The 20,182-nt window shown below is 36.6% G+C and overlaps 7 protein-coding genes across 7 annotated transcripts; 4 read left to right on the plus strand and 3 right to left on the minus strand.

The window, feature by feature from the left end:
• Nucleotides 1-328: 328 nt before the first annotated feature.
• Nucleotides 329-1,389, plus strand: BO94DRAFT_380240 (uncharacterized protein). The gene is made up of 3 exons (XM_025607256.1): nucleotides 329-1,006; nucleotides 1,073-1,231; nucleotides 1,291-1,389. Exons 1-3 carry the CDS (start codon nucleotides 628-630, stop codon nucleotides 1,329-1,331), a joined length of 579 nt encoding a protein of 192 aa, XP_025469530.1. The 5' UTR covers nucleotides 329-627; the 3' UTR covers nucleotides 1,332-1,389.
• A 1,444-nt stretch (nucleotides 1,390-2,833) lies between these two features.
• On the plus strand, nucleotides 2,834-3,913 carry BO94DRAFT_512827 (kinase-like protein; the record flags this gene model as incomplete). Its single annotated transcript, XM_025609822.1, has 2 exons — nucleotides 2,834-3,339; nucleotides 3,388-3,913. The coding sequence occupies exons 1-2, from the start codon at nucleotides 3,152-3,154 to the stop codon at nucleotides 3,911-3,913; spliced, it is 714 nt and encodes a 237-aa protein (XP_025469531.1). The 5' UTR covers nucleotides 2,834-3,151.
• A 1,293-nt stretch (nucleotides 3,914-5,206) lies between these two features.
• Nucleotides 5,207-6,026, plus strand: BO94DRAFT_380248 (uncharacterized protein). Its single transcript, XM_025607257.1, has 4 exons — nucleotides 5,207-5,340; nucleotides 5,409-5,492; nucleotides 5,565-5,760; nucleotides 5,850-6,026. The coding sequence occupies exons 1-4, from the start codon at nucleotides 5,311-5,313 to the stop codon at nucleotides 5,864-5,866; spliced, it is 327 nt and encodes a 108-aa protein (XP_025469532.1). The 5' UTR covers nucleotides 5,207-5,310; the 3' UTR covers nucleotides 5,867-6,026.
• Nucleotides 6,027-6,116: 90 nt separating this feature from the next.
• Nucleotides 6,117-6,728, minus strand: BO94DRAFT_533258 (uncharacterized protein; the record flags this gene model as incomplete). Its single annotated transcript, XM_025611300.1, has 1 exon — nucleotides 6,117-6,728. A coding segment is annotated over exon 1 (464 nt), but the record flags the coding sequence as incomplete, so codon positions are not given.
• A 637-nt stretch (nucleotides 6,729-7,365) lies between these two features.
• BO94DRAFT_564532 (uncharacterized protein) lies at nucleotides 7,366-8,305 on the plus strand (the record flags this gene model as incomplete). Its single annotated transcript, XM_025614429.1, has 2 exons — nucleotides 7,366-7,623; nucleotides 7,697-8,305. The coding sequence occupies 2 exons, from the start codon at nucleotides 7,366-7,368 to the stop codon at nucleotides 8,303-8,305; spliced, it is 867 nt and encodes a 288-aa protein (XP_025469534.1).
• A 258-nt stretch (nucleotides 8,306-8,563) lies between these two features.
• BO94DRAFT_512834 (uncharacterized protein) lies at nucleotides 8,564-9,440 on the minus strand (the record flags this gene model as incomplete). The annotated part of the gene is made up of 3 exons (XM_025609823.1): nucleotides 8,564-8,912; nucleotides 8,997-9,100; nucleotides 9,154-9,440. 3 exons carry the CDS (start codon nucleotides 9,438-9,440, stop codon nucleotides 8,593-8,595), a joined length of 711 nt encoding a protein of 236 aa, XP_025469535.1. The 3' UTR covers nucleotides 8,564-8,592.
• Nucleotides 9,441-9,677: 237 nt separating this feature from the next.
• Nucleotides 9,678-10,062, minus strand: BO94DRAFT_617257 (uncharacterized protein; the record flags this gene model as incomplete). Its single annotated transcript, XM_025616826.1, has 1 exon — nucleotides 9,678-10,062. A coding segment is annotated over one exon (300 nt), but the record flags the coding sequence as incomplete, so codon positions are not given.
• Nucleotides 10,063-20,182: the final 10,120 nt, after the last annotated feature.

Below are 20,182 nucleotides of genomic sequence, written 5' to 3' on the forward strand. Positions count from 1 at the left end.
AGCCTCTCGGAGATGCCGTCATCCACCATGATTGTCCGCTTGTGAGGATCACAAGCTGGCAAGGCCTCGATGCGCTCTCAACCCGGTGAAGGAGGTAAAATGCTCAGCTGCGCCATGCGGTGCATCACTGCCTTGAAAATATAGTCCGTGCATATTATGCATCCTGTTTTATCGCCCTGGTCCGTCGCACACGGCATGCATCACACCGAGAATAGTTAACCGATCAGGCACCACTTTTGCGAATAACATCACCCCTCGTCCGGACCAATCAAAACTTTTCCAGCAACTGCCCTTTTCGGAAAATGCGCCATGGGTCAATAGATGGGATTGCGTGGCTTTTGGGCCGCCCCTCGCGATGCTTGGAATGTATTGGCCAAATTGGAATACGAACTTGGGAGGAGGATTAGATTCTAAGGCGTTCATGAAGTGCGCCTGGGATTTGGTGTGACAGATTCATGCGTGCATCGGTTTGTCCGCTACAGTAGGTTCTTTGGTGTCGGGGAACGGCGTGCTGTCTTTACTTGTCAGACTATAAATCTGTGTTAATTCCCACATCAGCAGAATGTGCAAAAACAAAGGCTGCATCAAGCATAACTATCTCTTTTTTAAGTTGATTTTTCTGCAACTATGTTTGCCAACATGGACCGTCAGATTTCTTATACCGGACCTCTCCCAAGCACCACTTCAAAACTTCATCATTTGCCCCAAATAGATCCCCTCTTTTCACTCCCATCAGTGCCCTATACATCCACCTTAAAACCACATACCACTCCCATGAATCACCCCCTCCCACCAAAGCCACCTGTTTCCAAGAATTTCATTTCTGGAAGCTTCGCGCCTCCCCACGCCTCAGCGACAGCGCCAAGAAACGCAAAGGGGAAAGGCAACAGCAACACTGGCGAGAATATGGGCAAACTGCATACAAAACGTGCAGTCTGCCGTGATACGGCAATCAGATCTCCCGTGAACACGCTTGGCATATCCAAAGCCGCCTCCCAGATCAAAGGTTTGTTTTTACACTCATCTTTCTTTGTCAACCTTGACTAATGGGATTTAATTGTCTCTAATGAAGTCCACGGACGCGACGACCTTGAACTTATTGACCGTATGCTCGATGATCTCAAAAGCCTCGATGAACTTGATGACCTGCCACACCCGGATACCTTATTCTCCTTCTCACAGAAAGATGATAATTTGCACAATAAATCCCCGGGAGAGCCCCTGGGCACCGGTGCGGCTGGACCCTCCTTGTCTGGAATAACCTCCCCGAATGACCATTGCGAATTCCAGCACAACTCTACACCTGGCCCTCAGATATACAACGATCATAGCTCTCCAGGGAAAGCCAATCAAGGCGCCTACAATATCGAATGTACTCCCCCGTCACTTAGTACAAGTTCCAGTGACACCCACGACTGCTGTGATGTGGATGACGACAAGCAATATTCACCAAAGAACGCTGATCCCACAGCACCCCTTCCTTGCGACACTCATGGTGAGGCTTTGGATGCGCCTGACTCGGCAAATGCTCACCGCGCGAAGCGTCACAAAGGAAATAAGAGACAATCCAGTACTACTGACGTTACCTCCCTTGGGATGCATCCCATTCCGGACCAGCCAACTGAACTTCAACCTCCAAGCCTTGCTACAGAAGGTACTCAATCCATTTTCATACAATCCATGGGCTCATATGAAGCGACCTTAGCACAGTCAACTCGTTAAGCACATTCCGCCCCCACCTCCCCAGCAGACCACCATGTTGGGACGGCCACGGGACCTCGAACAAGAGCTAAGGCTAAGACTGAGACGGCTTTACAACGGGCCCATGATTTTGATGTTGCCCGGCCCTTGCCTTGCAAATCCCAGTTTTACTCGGAAGTGGAAGATAATCACCTGCGGGATTTAGTACAGCAAGGGCTGCCATGGGACCAGATTGAAACGTCCTTTTGTCAACGCTTTGCTAGAAGGAATTTGAGATCGCTACGAATGCGTTGGTCGAGACATCTGAAGTTTACTGTCCCTTCTTTATTGACGAGGAGCTCAAAACAGAAGAGATTCTGCTAATTGTGACCTGGAATGTTGTATCATATCTATGCGTGCTTAATGTGGACAGTTCTTTTGTACTTAGATCTGCTTTAGAGTTTTGTTTTGGAGTGAATATAGTGTGATATATTTACTATTTTCTTTTCCAGGCGTTCAGTTGAATTGGCAACTCGGAGACAATGGCATATTTGTTAAAACTATCATCCTACTGTCTAAAATTCTTTACTCCCGAACACCTGGCATCGAGGGTGGCCTACTGAAAACTGAAGATTCCTCACTTATTAAACCAGTTCGCAGCTTTCAGGACCGCTCTTTGTTGAGGCAGTGCGAGCACATGGAGACGTCTCCGCAGGGTATGGAGTTACTCTACAACCTTTTGCTAGATCCCCTATATTGATAGGTTTCTTTTTATCATTAATACGCCTACGAAATTCCCTGCGATTCCTTTCGCTGCTAATATCTTATCATTTCTATATAAACCTTGAATAATCTTTGTATCATGTCTTGCGTCGCAGGATCGAGAAGTCATCAGTATATCGCTAGCGAATAAAATAAAATAAATCATCTCATGTCACATATATTGTGACTGAATATTCCAATTTAGTGACAGGTCGGGTATTGAATATTTCCTTTTCTGACGATTCTTTGGCTAGAATGGTTCCATTCCAAAGCACCTCATTGGCAACTCCAGTGTGCACGTGGTATTATCTAATTAGGCCAAACGCCCAAAATAGACCTGGTACCCATATTCTGTTACCGTCCGCGAAACAAAATCCACCCCCTTGCGATCAACAAAATTAAGTGTTTTGCCTGATACCTGTATGCACAACCCGCAGAATCATTTCTCAATAGCTTCAACGTCGCTCGTCACCTGCTTAGTTTAGGAATATATTCCATGTTATTAACGAGCCTATCATTCACGCGTCGCCATCTGCCCAACGGAAGAGAAAGTACTCCATGTCAAACATGCTACCATGCTCGGTAATGAAAGCATTGCAAAAAACAGATCGAAAGCAGATACAACTTGCAGGTGTCGGTTGTTTTGCACATGTTGTTAAGATAGCCGACACCGGGTTCGTAATTAAGAAAACTTTCGATCATCCTGTTTATGGGCAATCTACAGCCAACAGAAAAACGCATCTATGAACGACTTGATCGTCATCCCTATATTCTGCGATACTACGGCGAATATAGCCAGGGAAATGGTCTTCCAAACGGACTTGTGTTTCAATATCAACGCGCTGGTACCCTTATGGACAATCTTGCGCTATCAAAGTATCCAGAGAAGCGAACTCAGTAAGACTGCTCTCTAGGCTGCCATGGATCATGACTGACTTGTTAAAGATGGCCAGTGCAAGCCGCCGAAGCCCTACGGTTTATACACACCAAAAATGTGATTCATAGCGACTTTGGGTGCCATAATTTCTTGATTCAGAAAGACGGCAGCTTGGCCTTGGCGGATTTTGGTGGCTCTAGAATTGATAACATTTCAGCTGCGGTATCATATCCGACCCGATATGCGAGACCGTGCTCCGATGACTCTGTCTCTACTGAGATAGACGACCTATTTGCTCTTGGAATGATTATCTATGAAATCAGCGTTAAACATCTGTTATATGCTGATAGACCTAGTAGAGAAATCCGGAAGTCATTGCACCAGCATGAATTTCCAGATCTAGACACTGTTACTCCGAACTTGCAGGTAGTAATCAGAAAATGTTGGTCAAATGGATACCAGACTGCCGAAGAAGTCATACGTGATTTAGAGGCTACGCCTTCTCCCTCATACCCACATCTATTTTGCTTTACTGGACTTTTTTTGGGGATAGTGATAACCGTATTTATTATAATTAGGAGGAGGAGCTTTTAACTATCCCAAGAATTTCATTTTCGCGAGTAAAAAGGAGCAAGCCTATATCTGCATTGAAATGCTTATGTATATAACATATAACTTCTTACAACTTCAACATAAAACGAGTATCTTATTTGATAAAAAATATAATCATGCGTTAATTAACCATTTTCAGTCATTGTAGAGACCCTTTGCTAGACAGAGAGGGCAGTGACCCTTCAACTTGGTTAACCCGAGATTAGATAGCCATTTCACTGCGTCGGCGCAATATCTATCATTGCCTTTCTGCTTCACGCAGGAAAGCTTGTTAATAATATCTTGACTTATGATTAGTTGTATTATCTCAATTTTCCATTTTATCAGGATAGTATGATCTTTCTCGTCCAGGAAAGTACACTGGGAATAATACTACACCACATGAGAGTAAACACACATATTAACCTGATAATCAAGCTGAATATTTAGATCTGATACGACAGATTCGCCTGTTACAAATTATACGGTCTATGAAGCTAGTATAAATATCAACTGATTGTTATAAAGGAGCTGGGGAAGAGGTATACAAACCACTGTGGGACGCTGAGGATGGATCAAACTGTCCGGGCCTGGTCCGGATTGAAAATAGTAATGGAACAGCCTTTGGCTTAGGCAATTCTAACTAAAACCTCTGAATACCTTCCAAATTCAAGTTTGGATGAAAGAGCGATCGCAACTGCAGGGCTACATCTTAAATATATACCACTCTTCCAATAGTCGCTGCATAACTATTAATAAGAGGTCTGTGCAAGCACAATATGCGTGTTATCTTTTTTAGATATATATTAGGTCTCACTGAGCACAATGGAGGGAGAATATCTTAGTAAATAAATTGAAGAGGGCTGGTAGAGCGGTTCTCATGACGTAGGTTGCGTAATAGGACCAGGGCTAATGCAAATACCTATTTCTACTTACTCCTACTTACTTGTGTTTACTCGTATTTATTCTTATCTATTCCTACTTACTGTTGCACAAAATTCCCCTACTTAAGGCAATGAGTAGACCCAGATTCTAAAACGATATTCTTGTCTAGTGGTTCGTCGATACACAACGTTGGAAAAAAAAATCTTATTTGTATAAATACTATACTAGCGTGAATGTTTGCAAATCGAAGACGTTCGCGTTCACCTAAAAAACAAAATCTATATGTTCTTTGAGTAACAACACCTTACCTAAGCAGATGTTTGATGCCCAAGTTGGAGATTAGTCATTGTGGAACTGCGGGGCATTTGTCCAGCGAAGGACAATCCTACCAAAATCTTTAACATCTAAAATCTTCACCAAACACCATGCTCTTATCATCCAAGGACTGTCTTTGATCTTCATATCTCTCCCTGGAAGCACGCTTGTTAATTTATACTGTCTGAAATCTGTATATAATGACTTTGTCAAGTTGCTTGATTTCTACTGTACGAATTTCCGATACTCTATTAACCACTAAACACCTCGAGCATGGAGAATGCTAATTCGATAGTAGGAAATGGCGGAAAAAAGTGAGGTGATACCAGTCGACGACATTGCAAATAATGTAGAAGAGCTTAAAAAGCTGGTTGAAGCAAAGGTTTGAGAAAAGAACTTCATCAAAAGCTATTTGCTCTTCTCTGAAATCTTCTTCTGAATTATATCCATACAGATCAAAAGAAACGTTGTTTTGGACGAAAAATGGACAGTTGGGATTGATCTCAAATGTGTCAATCCATCAGTACCTGCACTTCTTATCAAGAAAGACAGTACTTGGGGTGCCGTTAGAGTCGATACCAGCCCAGTATTAAATAAAGTCTCCGGACCAGGACAAAGCTCTGGTATTTTCATAATCATCATTAAGCCTGGTAAGACTTGCAGAATATATCAAAATCCTTCAATTCGATGCTTCCGCCACTCTGTTTAAATCTCTCGAGAATCTTATATAACTAATCAGTGCCTCACTTGCTCTGAGAGAGAGCTCGATTCTTGCCGTTTTCTCCGACGATGTGTCTAAATTTATATCAATTGAAGGTAATGGCGAGCCAAACAAGGGACATATCATCTACAGTCCTGAAGAGTGAGCCTGGCTTGGTTGGAGAAAACCCAGAAGTTCTGTAGGAGTGAGGTCTATAACTGTGGGAGGAGCTTGGTTCGTGGAATGGTTTTCTGTGTCTGTGGGAGAAGCTTGGTTCGTGGAATGGTTTTCTGTGTCCGTGGGAGAAGCTTGGTTCGTGGAATGGTTTTCTGTGTCCGTGGTAAGAGCTTGATTCGTGGAATGATTTCCATGTAGACTATCTATTAAGTGTCAGAACTGAATCTGTATAATGCATTTTCCAACAAACCTGGGCAATACTTGCACTTGAAGGTTTCATCACAGACCTCTGCAGCTTTGACAAAAGGCCGTTAGGATATTTTAGAGCGTTTTCAAACCACTGGTATACGCCCAACATTCCGTCACCTGGAATCTTTTGTATCCTGAAGATACTCGCGGCAATAGCGCAGAGTAAAAAGGCCCAATCATCATAATGATTGAAGAATTCCATCAAAAAATTCCGCACTTTTAATTTTCCATACCGCTGCGTTTCAGATAAACTAGCAGACGAAATACCCTCGTCCAGAAGCTGCAGGCATGACTGTAGCCGTTTCTGTTGATAAATCAGCAATGAGCGATCCTTCTCACTAAAAGCTTTTGTTTCTCTCTCAAGGAGTTGGTTGAAACTAGTTTTTGATAGTTTAGCGGTTTTTCTCACTGGTGGCATGGCTGTCTGTGGAAAGTAAAGCGCATAGAAGGGTTGTAGAAGAGAGCGGGAAGGGGCAGGAGTGAGTAAGAAAGAGTAAGAGAAAGTCAGAGAGAGTAGGAAGGAGTAGGAGTATGATTATATTTAGTAAGTCAAACGCCACGTGTATTGGCTTGTTGGCAGATAACCATGTGATAACGACTGTCATGTGACAAGATACCTCAACAGACCATTAAATATCTCACTATTTATCTAATACAGAACCAACTAACTAACTACTTAGTTGGCTAATAGGGCTGACGATCAATTTTTTTCCCAAGCTATCTAGTTGCCTATTATCTTAGATATAGCGGCTAATAGGTGTGAATCACCTGGGTACCACAATTGGAATTGACATCAGAAACGGAAAGATTGTTACACCGATCAAGGGAGGAACCTCCGATTATGTGGCCACGTCGGCCAAATATTTGATAGTTAAGCACTCAAGCACTCGTACTCTGGGCTACGTTTAGTAGATTATTACAATATTTCAAGGTTCTACTACCTGCCTGGGTCTCATGCAATTAGGCCAATTGACTCCCTCCGTCCATTCCCCTGAGCAGACTCTTGAGTACGGACTCTTCCTTGAGAATCCACTCCAATCCTCTCTAGTAAGTAGGGGCACTCTATTATCTATTGTTCAACAAGTCATAATTCTGCCATCATCTTCGATCTGCTTCTATTGGGGCGATCATGAGTTGGCTAAAACATCATCCCCTGTCTTCTCTAGGCACTGCTTCGCAGGACAGGTTAGATAGTGACAACAAAACCAATGATTCCGGAGACTGCTCAGACACCGAGTCCACATACAGCAACGAATGCGCGTCTAATCATGAATATGGCATGGATGATACTCTTGCCGTTACACAGGTGTTGGAACAGCATAGTATCCCTTGCTGTCTGGTTGGTATAGCTGCCCTCGTTTTCTACGGTGCTGGCAGAGTTCGTGATGTAAGTCGCTCAGGAGCTCTATCTCCTTCTACCTTTTTATGTAAAGACTAATATTATCTGTCTCATGTCGCAGGACTGGAAGATTTGCGTTTCAACAGAGCTCGTGGGCCAGGCAGCAGAGCTACTACAATCAGAACCATACGCAACGCAGTATCGCCTAGTCAAACCGTGGCCCTACTACAGTCCCTGCTCTCTTATCCACACATACCACCGGTTCAAAAGCAGAGGGATCAATCATTACTTCTTCCTTGTTCCTTTAATCAACATGCATATTGATTGTGACCCTTCCAACTTCACACGCAGTCCCAGAGGGTTGCCATATCTCAAGCTGGATGTCTTTATTCAAAGCTATTTAGACACCTGTAACATGCTCCAGCTTTGCGATGTTATAGACAGTACCAATGTTTCAGAGAAATGGGGCGAGAATAACCTTAACCTTGAGGATACTAACGATGTAGAATGGGCCAAAGAAAAGAATAAGAGGGGAGAGGAGTTTGGCGGAGAGTGGGCCAATTCTCTATTTGCCTGGGAAGGACGGAGAAACAAACGGGAGATGTGGCTGTCCTTGGTGCGCACCAAGGAAGACAGGTTGGACTGGACAAAACCCAAGGATGTCTTTATAACTCAGCATCGTGTTATAGGCGCGCCGGATCCCTGGACAGAGCTATCTGACATGTCTTAATGGTCTCTAGCAGGATATTCAGTCTGTTTTATCATTAGCTCTATCTGAACTTGAGGGAAGTTAAGGGGTTTTCGTGGAATGTCTCAGGGGTGTATATTAGAAGATTACCACCGGAACCTCAATTTCTAACTCTATAAAATAATAATAACTAGTACTATTTGCTCGGCGTACATGCCCTGCATTTTTTTTTACTCAGCTCTCTTGAATCAAGGTTACGACATGCGGTGTCAGATATCCGAGTTATAAGCATTCATCCGTCATTAATATAACATAAAGGCCATATAGCGTTACAAAGAAAGCATCTTCTTTACTGCTTCACAATTTGTTTCCTTCTCTTTACTTGAGCCATAGACCTGATAGAAACTTTCCCGCATATTTCTATCTAAGTATTGACTCCACTTCGCGATTTCACGACCATAAGTAGTCAAGAGAAAAACTAGATCGAGAAAGTCTGAGTGCTTCCTTCTTGCGAACCACGCAGTAAGCTTTATCTCGACTTGCCATGTAATATGGATAACGTTCACCCGGCTCCCTTGTGGTGTTTGAAACGATGGAGGAATTGATTCACGAGATTCTGACTCGCTGAGGTTAGGGGTTCCTATCGCACCTATTAAGACATCAGTGAGTATACCCTTGAAGCCATGGCTGACTGATGTCAGAAAAGAGTGAATTACTAAGCAGACCTGCTTACCAGAAATAATAATATCTACACCAACAACTTGTCCCCCTTCATCGATGTCAATGAACATCCTCTCTTGAATCCCACCAGCAGTCTCATAAAATGCCAATATTGCCCTAGTATGTATTCAGCATAGCCAACAGAGAGGTTTCGTGATTATAGGACATACCAACTGTATTGGGCCAAAACAGTTCTAACCTCGATCACGGAGGGGACCAAGATAAGGAAGTCGAGGTCGTGGGTCTCTCGGCGTGATCCTCGAAGCCTAAGTGCCCATCCATCAAACCACGCTGTTTCCATGCCACTAAAGGCTTGTTCGAGATACGATGCGGCCTTGGCTAGTTGATCTGATCTAGCCCTCGCAGCATTGCGTTCAAGGTCTTTAAGCTCCTTAGGCGAGGTTTTGCCAAAGTACTTGGCTCCGCTAGATTGATCGGTGCGCTCCGCTTGAGACATTGGAAGGATATTTAGTTCTTGGGCAGTGAATGTAGTAGAGGAAAGGGGTTCTTGTAGGATGATAGTAATGATTCATTTTTCAAGGGACTTGCTAGGTATTTATGCTAATCAAGTTGTTTTCCCTATAGTGGCTGCGGCGCAGGACCATGCAAATCAATAGACCGTCCTAAGCGCTGTGCCTGTGGGGCCAACTTGTGCCGCAATCACTGTGTGCCAGAGAAAATAAATGGATGTGATGAATTTTCTAATTTAGAAGGCTGCTCTAAAAAAGTACTGGTGATCGGCTGCAATACGAGGCGTTGCATTGCAACCAAGTCTGGCGTTAAATGCACCAAAACATTGATCCAGGATTGTAGGAGGATGTAAGAGAGTGTAAGAAAATGTAGGAGGATGTAGGAGGATGTAGGAGGATATAGGAAGATGTAGGAGAATATAGGAGGATGTAGGAGGATGTAGGAGGATGTAGGAGGATGTAGGAAGATGTAGGAAGATGTAGGAGAATATAGGAGGATGTAGGAGGATGTAGGAGGATGTAGGAGGATATAGGAGGATGTAGGAGTGAGTGTATAGGAATTAGTAGGAATAAGCCGGAATTAGTAGGAACAAATAAGACTAAGTAAGAACAAGTAGGACTGAGTAGGGTTTCCTTTCACACTTTACCTATCAACTTGCCAATCTTGGATATGCATAGCTCAGGATTAAGAGCACCACATAGTCTATAAAGATGCCAGCCTTGTCCCAGATACACACCGCAATTTGGCACAGACCAATACATATTTCCATTGAATCCATTGTTTCACAGTTGTTTTCACTACCATGCCTTGGTATAGCGCCTTACTCCAGTGCTTAGGGAGGCGCTCTGAAGACCTGACTTCTTTCACTGGTGACATGCCTCCATTCGAGGCCAAAATAGAATCTGTGAGTATCATCAATCAGGTAGCTATGGCCTGTCTTCTAATTTTATTTCGTGGACAGACAAGTTACATTAATGGGGTGGATCCCATCATTGAGAACCGCACCATCCTGGAGAAAACATTTTCGCATACAAGACAATACCTAAAAGCTTATAGCATGAGGACAGCAGATATTCTAAGCCAGATGTTACGGCCTATAATGTATCGGAGTGCTCGAGATGGCTCAGAAACAATTGTAAAAGGAAGCCCTCATATACATGTGAAAATATTTTGCGGTGTATGCAGGAGAATAGACTAGGATGGTCTGTGAAAGTGTGTGTAGTGTATGTAGTCATGAGAGATATTGAAAATAGTGGTATTATTTTTCTCATCAAAGACTGCCACAGCTCCTACTCGGATATTACTATTTTTATTAAGTACTGTAGTTCTGTTAATACTGTTAACTTTAATTAGATAAAGTTTATTACGAAGCACTCGGGCTCCTGCACTGATCTTGGTTTCCACCACCTTTTTAATTAACTAATATTCAGTCTTATTTTAGCAAGTAATTTTAATCTAGTTAATATTCTTTAAGTCTACTATGACAGCACAGTACCACTAGTTCATGTAATTTTTCATTATCTAAATCTTGGTCTTAACTACCATTCTAATTGGACCTGCTGATGGTTTCTTACTTTTAATATCAGTTATCTTTAAGATATTTATTATATAATATAGCGTGTCGGTAAAGGTAGTTAATATTATATTTTATGATAAGAGAGTCTGTATATTGCTTGGTTGGCTGATAAGGGGAGTACGGGCAATATCTACATAGGACGAGGATCCTGAAAGATAGACTGCAATGTGTAAGGATTGGAATTCACGAAGGATCTCCTTGTGGCTGTTCTGAGTGCATGACTCAGGGTGGGCTTGCAGTGTCGGGGATCGATTTACTAGGGTCTGTAATTCATGTTAAAACTCTGTAAAGGCAGTGCTAAATTCTTCTTTAACTCTGTGGAGCTCCTTCTTATATAATTCATCTCACTGTCTAATTTCTCTCCTGAGCTTGACAATCTCTTTTACAAGTTTGGAGGCGTCTGAGTCCTCGCTCTCTGTCAAGGAGTCATCCAAAGTCGCCACTTCATGTTGGGCTACTGGCTTACCCCGGTTCTTCTTCTTCCGCTGGGAGCGCGTGTTTCTTTACTCAGTATTGATCTCTTGCTCTTGAGCATAATAGGCTGGTAGTCTTGTTATGCGTTTTCAGCCTTACTAATCACGGTGGTGAGTTTCATGTTTATCATGGTTAGGCGGTTCAGGGGTTCGCGTCTTGGCCCGTCCCAACATTTTTCTTCCCTAAGTTAAAGAGATAATACCTTTAGGATTTCTCTAAGACAGGATGCAGTTTATTACTCCACTGTACAGGGCATCCAGCTCTCTTCTCTGATTACTCTCTAATCCTTTTTAATATAGATACAGTGCATTACTGTTATATATAGTTAGTGATTTTTACATGAAACTAACACCTGCGCGTATAAGCTGTATAGTAAAGTGAACTAATATACTGATTTACTATTAATACTATACTTCTTTATCAGTAGAGGGCTATATCAGGACAAAAACTCCAGCCAATATTGACTTATCAGATAAACTGATAAGATGAATTATTCTGATCTAAGTGTGATGGTTATATAGAGAATAAGCTGAGGATAATAAGTCTTTTTTAATAATCTGTAATTTAATATAATCTATCTCTTATCTTAGTCTAGATAATGCCATGCTGCGAAGAAATTTGTTCCTCAGGTAATCTTTAATAAAGATATGAATATAATAAAGATAATTATCTAGGCTGGGTAAGAAGACCTAAAGCTTAATATTACTCATATTGGATTTATAAGGTGCCCTTAATCTCTAGATAATTAAAGAATTTGCTCTATATAGCTTCAGGCTCCGCATAAAAGGGTAGTCAATAACTAGATTAATATTAAGATTTATTATAATCTTAAACTTTGTTAAATACTTATTCTTATTTTTTCTGAATATTTATTACAGAATGGTAATCCCTATCTGTGTATAAGGTCTATAAACTCTTACTCTAGATCTCTGATCAGATTCATATCTAATAATTTTATTAAATATATTTATTAATACTAGATTAATCTTAAATATAAAACACAGTAACATCCGTAATATCTTGATATTAAGCTTATTTGTACAGAGATTCCGGGTTCTAGTATAATATATAAAGTTAAAATAGGATAACTGATTATAAAATTCCTGCTATCTTAAATCTTCAGGATTTATTATGATTATAATATTTATTATACAGTCTATAAAATATAAAATCTATTCTTTATATTTCTCTTGTAACAGCAGCGAAACTTTATTATTATTTGACTTTTTAATCTTTTCTTAAAACAGTAAAGACAGGTTTCGGATTAGCTGGTTTATAGGATTCTTGAGCTGTATATCAGATGAGTAATATAATTCTTTAACTGTTTTCATGAAATTCAGATATATATACCAGGCATTGGGGGCTTCTAGAGACCGATATGTTTTCTTAAAAAGTATAAGTATATTAATATCCAGCATTTAGTAAGTATCATGGTAAATACCTGATTAGTAAATATTATCATTCCTTCGTGTATATTAAAGAAGCTTGACTGGATAATCCTTATTTTCTTGGAAGAATGAAAATCATTATTCTCGTGATACTTCTGAGGCGAAATAAATCTGCTGTATTTGATTTCTTTGTCTTTAGAAACTTTAGTATCTATGAATCATTAACTATATCAAACACAAAAACAATCAGAGAATGCTGACCTGGCTCAGTTGTATATTCAGAGAATGTCTTACTATGTTTATGCATAGTGGACATTGTTTATTAAAGAGCAGGAAAGTTACCAAACACTCGAATATAAAGAAGTGTTGAGAACAAAATACGTTCAAGAAAAGGGAGAGATGTTACGGACCCCTGCTAGCTGAACGAACTAGTAAGGCGGACTCGTTAGGCAGAAGGCCACGCCCGGAAAAGCAAGGACTCTTATCAAGTAGAATCCTGATCTGAGTGACCTACAACCAGGACGGTTACACAACACGTGATCACGACGGACATGTCACCGACACGCTATAACATGGCAGCGCTACGACAGGACATGGCAGCGCTACGACAGAACATGGCAGCGCTACGACATAACATATCGGCGACATAACATATCATGGCGATGCCATGACGAAGGATAGGATATAAGGACACTCTTTCATGTACTTAGCTAGTTCTGTTCTTCGTGCTTAATCAAATTATCTTTAAGTAATCATATATTTTGATAAAGCTTAGTAACAATACTCATCTGTACTTACTTACGGATAGCTACACAACACTATCTAGCCTTACTTCTCTTCTTCTGTTCAGATCAAGTTATCTTTAGATAGTCATCAACCTGACTTACCTTGATTCAGTTCACAGGTACATATTGGAACGGGAGCTAAGCTAACAGGAATAAGGAGAAGCGATCCTAAGATTTGACACATTAAGCACCAGTCAGTACGAGTGTTACCCAGTGATAATTAGTCATTATATTAACCATATTGAACACATCACGTGCGCCTCAGCAGGGCCTGATAACTAAGAAACTGATAAATATGGTTAGTCAGCTACAAGAAAGCATCACTGCCTTAAAACAACAGAACCAGTTACTTAAAGATCACTTATCAGTCAAATCTGTTAAGATCTGACCACCCAAGCCATTCAACAGCAAACAAGCAAGGCTCAGAGCTTTTTTAACCCAATTAGATCTATACCTCAACATAAACAAGGAAAAGCTCAAGAATAAGGAGAACAAGATCTTTTTTATATCTACTTACCTGACCGAAGTGATATTTAATTAGTTTAAACCATATATCCGCGAGTGACAAGAAAAGTTGGTAAATAATCAAGATAATAATATAAAGCAACTCTTCACCAGTTATGCCAGATTTAAACAATGTCTTAAACAGATATTTGGAGATATTAATACGGTATAAAACATTAAATAAAAATTATAATAATTTAAGTAAACAGGATCAATATTTACATATATTTCAGAGTTTTAATAAGTTATTAATTACTTAGACTAGGATAATAATACCTATATCTTATAATTTAAAGAAGGATTCAAGATAGAGATCTAAGAGAAGATCATTTGGTAAGAATAACTGCACATATTGACTAAGATAATTAAAATAATAGTTAAGATTGATAATAAGTTATATAATTTTAATATAAAATAATAAGAAGGTTGATAAACTAGCAAGTCTATATCTTGATATAATAATTAACCAGATTACTAAGCTAATAATAGAAGGTCGGCACAACCTAGAAGCTTGGGATATAAAGATCCTTATAGGCTGAAACTAATGAAGCTAGATGCTACACAGCATCAGACTTAACAGACTTAAATATCTAAGAAGAAACTTGAACAGTGTAAACAAGACTGCTTATACTTTAGCTGCGGTAAAGCAGGTCATCAGTCAAAGAATTATAGTCAGAACCAGTCTTAGAAGCAATTAAGGGCTATATACCAGGATCAAGGCAGAGAAGTCTATGATGTTACTACCATTCAGCATGAAGTTTAGATAGAATCTGTAATATAGATATTAGATAGTAAGAAACTACATGCTATTCAGTATGGTCAGCTATTAAAAAACAGGATATACTATAATTGGTTGAGATAACAGGCCACTATAGATAAGCTAATAGTACTATCTAGTTAATAAGAAGATTAATAATTATCTGTATTATTAGTTTAGACTATAGAAATTAATAATAACAGTTATAAGCTAGCTTTAAGGAATGATTATCCCAGTATAGTTTAGAATAAGGATGAACTATTAGATAAAGAGTACAGTACACTGCTTAAAGATCTTAAACCCAGTAAAGAGAGACTTAGCAAGATATTTAATATCCTTGAAAAATCCTTATCAGAAATTAGTAAACTCTGTTTATCACAGTAAGATGAGGATAAAAAGAACTAGAAGAATAATTAAGAGATTATTACTTACTGGTTAAACCATATCTTGAAAAAGATCTTGAAGAATCTAGCATGATTTTATCCAAAGCTTAAGATAATCATACAGCATTATCCATATTAAGACTTAAAATGTTGGAAATCATAGAATAAGACTTGGAAATAATATCTATAGAGATATCCTTATTATCTAGAAGTTTATTTAACATATGGATAAGATAATATAAACTATTATTACCAGTTATTAGAGATTAATTAGAAGGTAAACATTGCTGGAACAGAATCTTAATATAATAAACCATATCTATATATTTATTTTAAAAAAAGTAAAGATTATTAAAGATATAATAAACTTTTTTGGCTTGTATATTATATGAATACATGCTTAATATATCATGATTAGAAATATATTATTAATTATTAACTTAAGATATTGAAAGTGATTAGAACTAAGATAAGCCATTATCTATATTTTATCTTTAATTACGCGTGTAAAGAATACCAGAGACATTCTTATTATAGATTAATATATTGATTAGCATGTCTTAATAATTAGTATATAATATATTATACAGTAAAGATAGAAGGCTCAAGATTTCTAAGAAGATACTCACGGTAGTTAGTACTTAACTAGCCAGAATAGTAGTTAGTAGCCACAGAGTCAGGGCCATATCTGAAAATCCAAGTAGTTATATTAGATTAACTAGCCCAAGTACTGGTAAATTCTGGAGTGACTGGAAACTTCATGAACCTATGATTTATATAACAGCTTAAAATATTTAGATAATAAAAAGAAGAATCTAAACTGATTACAGAACTGAATAGAGAGAATTTGGGAACTCTTATATTAATAATTAAATCAGAAACTATATTTATAATTATAAAGAGTCATTACAAGTATATAGACTTTGACATGATATCTTTAAAATAGTATGATATTATATTAAGGATTTCATAGCTTAGGAATTATAATCCATAGATTAATTAAAAGACTGAGAGTCTCTAATTCACGAATTATGATTATCTAAGATAATACCAGTAAGGACTAGGTATGGGGTCTAGATCCGTACAGCCTGCTACTTAGTAAGAGGCTGAAGTAAGAACTAAGTAATTTATTAAAAAGAGGTTGAGATTGTTATAAAAGCCTAACACGCCAGGCATCGGAGATAACTTAGAGAAAAATAGCATCTTAAGTATAGTTGTATAAGTAATAGCAGTAACTAAGCCATCATAGAAAGATTGGCTTATAGAATTATTAGGATAGATATTAATAATAATAAACAAGTACTGCGAGTATAGTATTAATAATATTAATATAAAGATCAAGATAACTGTCCAAGGACTAGAAGATTTATAGAAACTTTTAGCTGTGGTTAAGAGTGATATACAGATTCCATCATAGTATAAGAGATTTAAAGACTTATTTAAATAGCTAGAGTAACCTGAATTATCTTAGTATAGAAAGCATGACCATACTATTTCTATAAAAAAAGAAAAGTTATTAATATATAGAAAGATTTATCTAATATTTAAAAAGAAATTGTAGATATTATAAGAATATATTAATAATTAACTGGCTAAAGATAATATCAGGCCTTCAAAGTCACTAGTAAAACATGGAGTCTTATTTATATTAAAAAAGAACAGTAGTTTACAGCTATACGTGGATTATCAGTCACTGAATATTATTATAATTAAAAATCAATATCTGTTATCTTTGATTTCGGAAATCCAAGACAAGATATAAGGAATAAAGTAGTTTATTAAACTTAATATTATAAATATATATTATTATATACATATCATAAAAGATAAAAAATGGAAAACCATGTTCAGAATAAAGTATAGATATTTTAAATATTTAATTATATTATTTAGACTTATCAATACACCAGCATTATTTTAATAATATATTAATAAGGTTTTTAAAGAATATCTTGATAAGTTTATGATTACTTATCTAGATAATATATTAATCTTCTTGAAGACTGAGAAAGAATATATAAGATATATAAGACTAGTTTTATATAAACTATATCTATATTAATTATAATATAAGTTAAAGAAGTATGAATTCTATATATAAGAAACAGAGTTTCTGGGATACTAAATATCTACAGAGAGAATCTATACTAAGTAAGCTAAAGTACAAGTTATACGGGATTAGTCTTTATCTAAAAATCTGAAAGAACTATAGCAGTTTATTAGATTAATTAACTACTATCAATGATTTATAGACGGATACGTTATCTATATAATACTATTCTTTAAGCTTATAAAAAAGTTAAAAGAATATCAGTAAAGAGAACCATAGCAGAGCATGTTTAAAGATATTAAGCAGTAACTTACTATATTACTAGTACTAGTATAACATGATCTAAAGAAAGAAACCATTATTAAAACTGATATATTAGACTATACTGTTAATATGCATATGACATAACCCGGAGAAGATAGAAAGCTAAGACTGATTATATTTTACTTAAGAAAGTTGGTTCAAGCAGAACTCAACTACGACATTTATAACAAGAAATTGCTAGCTATAATAGTAATATTTAAGCAGTAGAGGGTCTATCTTAAAGAAATAAAGCACACTGTTATTATAAAGATAGATCATAAGAACTTAACTTACTTTACAATAATTAAAAAGTTGACCAGAAGGCAGGCATGATAGGCTAAGATTCTGTCATAATATGATTTCAGAATTATATACTGTAAGAGAGCAGAGAATAAATATATAGATATATTAAGCCGCAGGCCAGACTATGAATTAAATAAAAAGACTATTAAACTGGCCATCCTGAAACAGAATACAGATAGGTCAATCAGTTATAATAAGACCAATTTAACAGCAACGCTGGAAATAGATAGTAATCTAATCAAGTAATTAACTGAAAATATGAAAAATGATAAGACATTCTAAGAAATAAGTAAGGACTTACTAGACAAGATCACTATTAATAAAAATAGACTAACCTATTTTCATGGGTTAATCTTTATACTAACTATAATAAAAATAAAGATTGTGACTAAGCACCATGATAGACCGCTCAAGGGTTATTTAAAAGTAGAAAAGATAACTGAATTAATCACAAGAAATTACTATATTCTAAACCTCAGATAGAAAGTATATGATTATATTAGATAATATGAGACTTATATTAAAAATAAGTCTGCAAGATATTAATCTTATAGATAAATATAAGTACAGGAGGTACCATAACAGCTATAAAAATAGATAATAATTAACTTTATTAGTCTATTACCAGAATTAGAGAGGTTTGATATTATTACAGTCATTACCAATCATCTTATTAAATATATCTATCTTATATTAAGTAAGATAATAATAATAGTAATACAGATAGCAGAACTATTTCTAAAAAACATTATTATATATTAGAAGATATTAAAATATATTATATTAGATCAAGACAAGTTATTTACTTTAAAGTTCTAAAGATCACTCGCAGATCTTATAAAAATAAAAAAATAAATGATAATGGCTTACTACCCGCAGATAAATAGATAAATAAAAAAGATTAATTAGATAATTAAGCAATATCTGAGACACTACATGAATTACTAATAAGATAATTAAATAAATCTATTATTAATAATACAGTTTTTATATAATAATACTAGTTACTTAATTATTAAAGTCTCACTGTTCTATACTAATTACGGATATTATTTAAGATTTCTAGAAATGCTATTAAAAAAGTAATAAGTTATTAATATAGTTAAGAATATTGTTATATTTATAGAAAACATATACTTATAGTTATTCTAAGATATTGAGTTCATGAACTTGTATAGTAAGATATACTATGATTATAAACATAAGAGAAAACCTGATCTAAAAAGGGGAGAGAAAGTGTTCCTACTCTATAGAAATATTAAGATAAAATAATTAAGTCAGAAACTTGATTATTACAAGCTAGGACTATTTATTATTGAAGATAAAAAAAGACTAGTTAACTACAAGTTGAGATTATCAAAATCAATGAACAGAATATATCCAGTATTTTATATCTTATTATTGGAACCTGTATCAAAGAATACTAAAATTATAGAAAATATAGAGATTAATGATGATATAAAAGAAGAATATAAAGTTAAAAAGATCTTAGACTATAAGAAGATTAGCAGCAGATCAAAGTATCTGGTAAAATAGATAAAATATGATATTTCAGAAAATACGTGGAAATCTATCAAGAATTTAACAGGCTGTTATCAACTTATAAAACAGTATTACTAATAAGCAAGTCGAAGTTCGCCCAGAAAGAAGAAAAGCCAACAAGTTAGAACAAACTAAGATCAAGCTCAGACACAGCAGCTAGTTTAACATCATCTATAATAATATTAGTCTCAGTCTCAGATATTGCAGCTCACTAATCATGCAGCCTTGCTTACACCTTATATTCCTTTTACTCTTACTTCTCAAGCTCTTTTAGCTCCTTAATTTTCTTTATATCGTGAGCTATAAAATCACCAGCTTGTCTTTACAATAGTTATTTTTATTTCCATAATCAAAGAAGCTTTGTCAGGATGACTTTCTCCTCTTCTTTAATAGAATTTTAAGCCTTGACTAAACGCTTTCATTCAGCATCAGAAAAGAAAGAGTCAGGCATTTTATAATAAACACTATTTATTTTAATATATTTATTACAGCAATCAAAATTTTCAGATTTAATATAAACCTTGTGAAGGTGAATATAATACTTACAAGAAAAAACCATAAGGAAACCTTTATCCTTAATCCGCTGGTAAAGGCTCTTCTTATAAACAGAAAAACTAGATAACATGGTCAATAATCTGAACAAAGTTTTGGAAAATGATATTA

This window comes from Aspergillus sclerotioniger, assembly GCF_003184525.1.
Source record: "Aspergillus sclerotioniger CBS 115572 chromosome Unknown BO94scaffold_8, whole genome shotgun sequence".
Taxonomy (NCBI): domain Eukaryota; kingdom Fungi; phylum Ascomycota; class Eurotiomycetes; order Eurotiales; family Aspergillaceae; genus Aspergillus; species Aspergillus sclerotioniger.

Bases quoted from the DNA above. Each gene is read 5' to 3' on its own strand.
- BO94DRAFT_380240 (XM_025607256.1), top strand. From the start codon at position 628: ATGTTTGCCAACATGGACCGTCAGATTTCTTATACCGGACCTCTCCCA. The intron at 1,007-1,072 runs GTTTGTTTTTAC...TCTCTAATGAAG, and splicing joins AGCCGCCTCCCAGATCAAAG to TCCACGGACGCGACGACCTT. The intron at 1,232-1,290 runs GTGCGGCTGGAC...TGCGAATTCCAG, and splicing joins GGGAGAGCCCCTGGGCACCG to CACAACTCTACACCTGGCCC.
- BO94DRAFT_380248 (XM_025607257.1), top strand. From the start codon at position 5,311: ATGACTTTGTCAAGTTGCTTGATTTCTACT. The intron at 5,341-5,408 runs GTACGAATTTCC...ATTCGATAGTAG, and splicing joins CAAGTTGCTTGATTTCTACT to GAAATGGCGGAAAAAAGTGA. The intron at 5,493-5,564 runs GTTTGAGAAAAG...ATATCCATACAG, and splicing joins AAAAGCTGGTTGAAGCAAAG to ATCAAAAGAAACGTTGTTTT.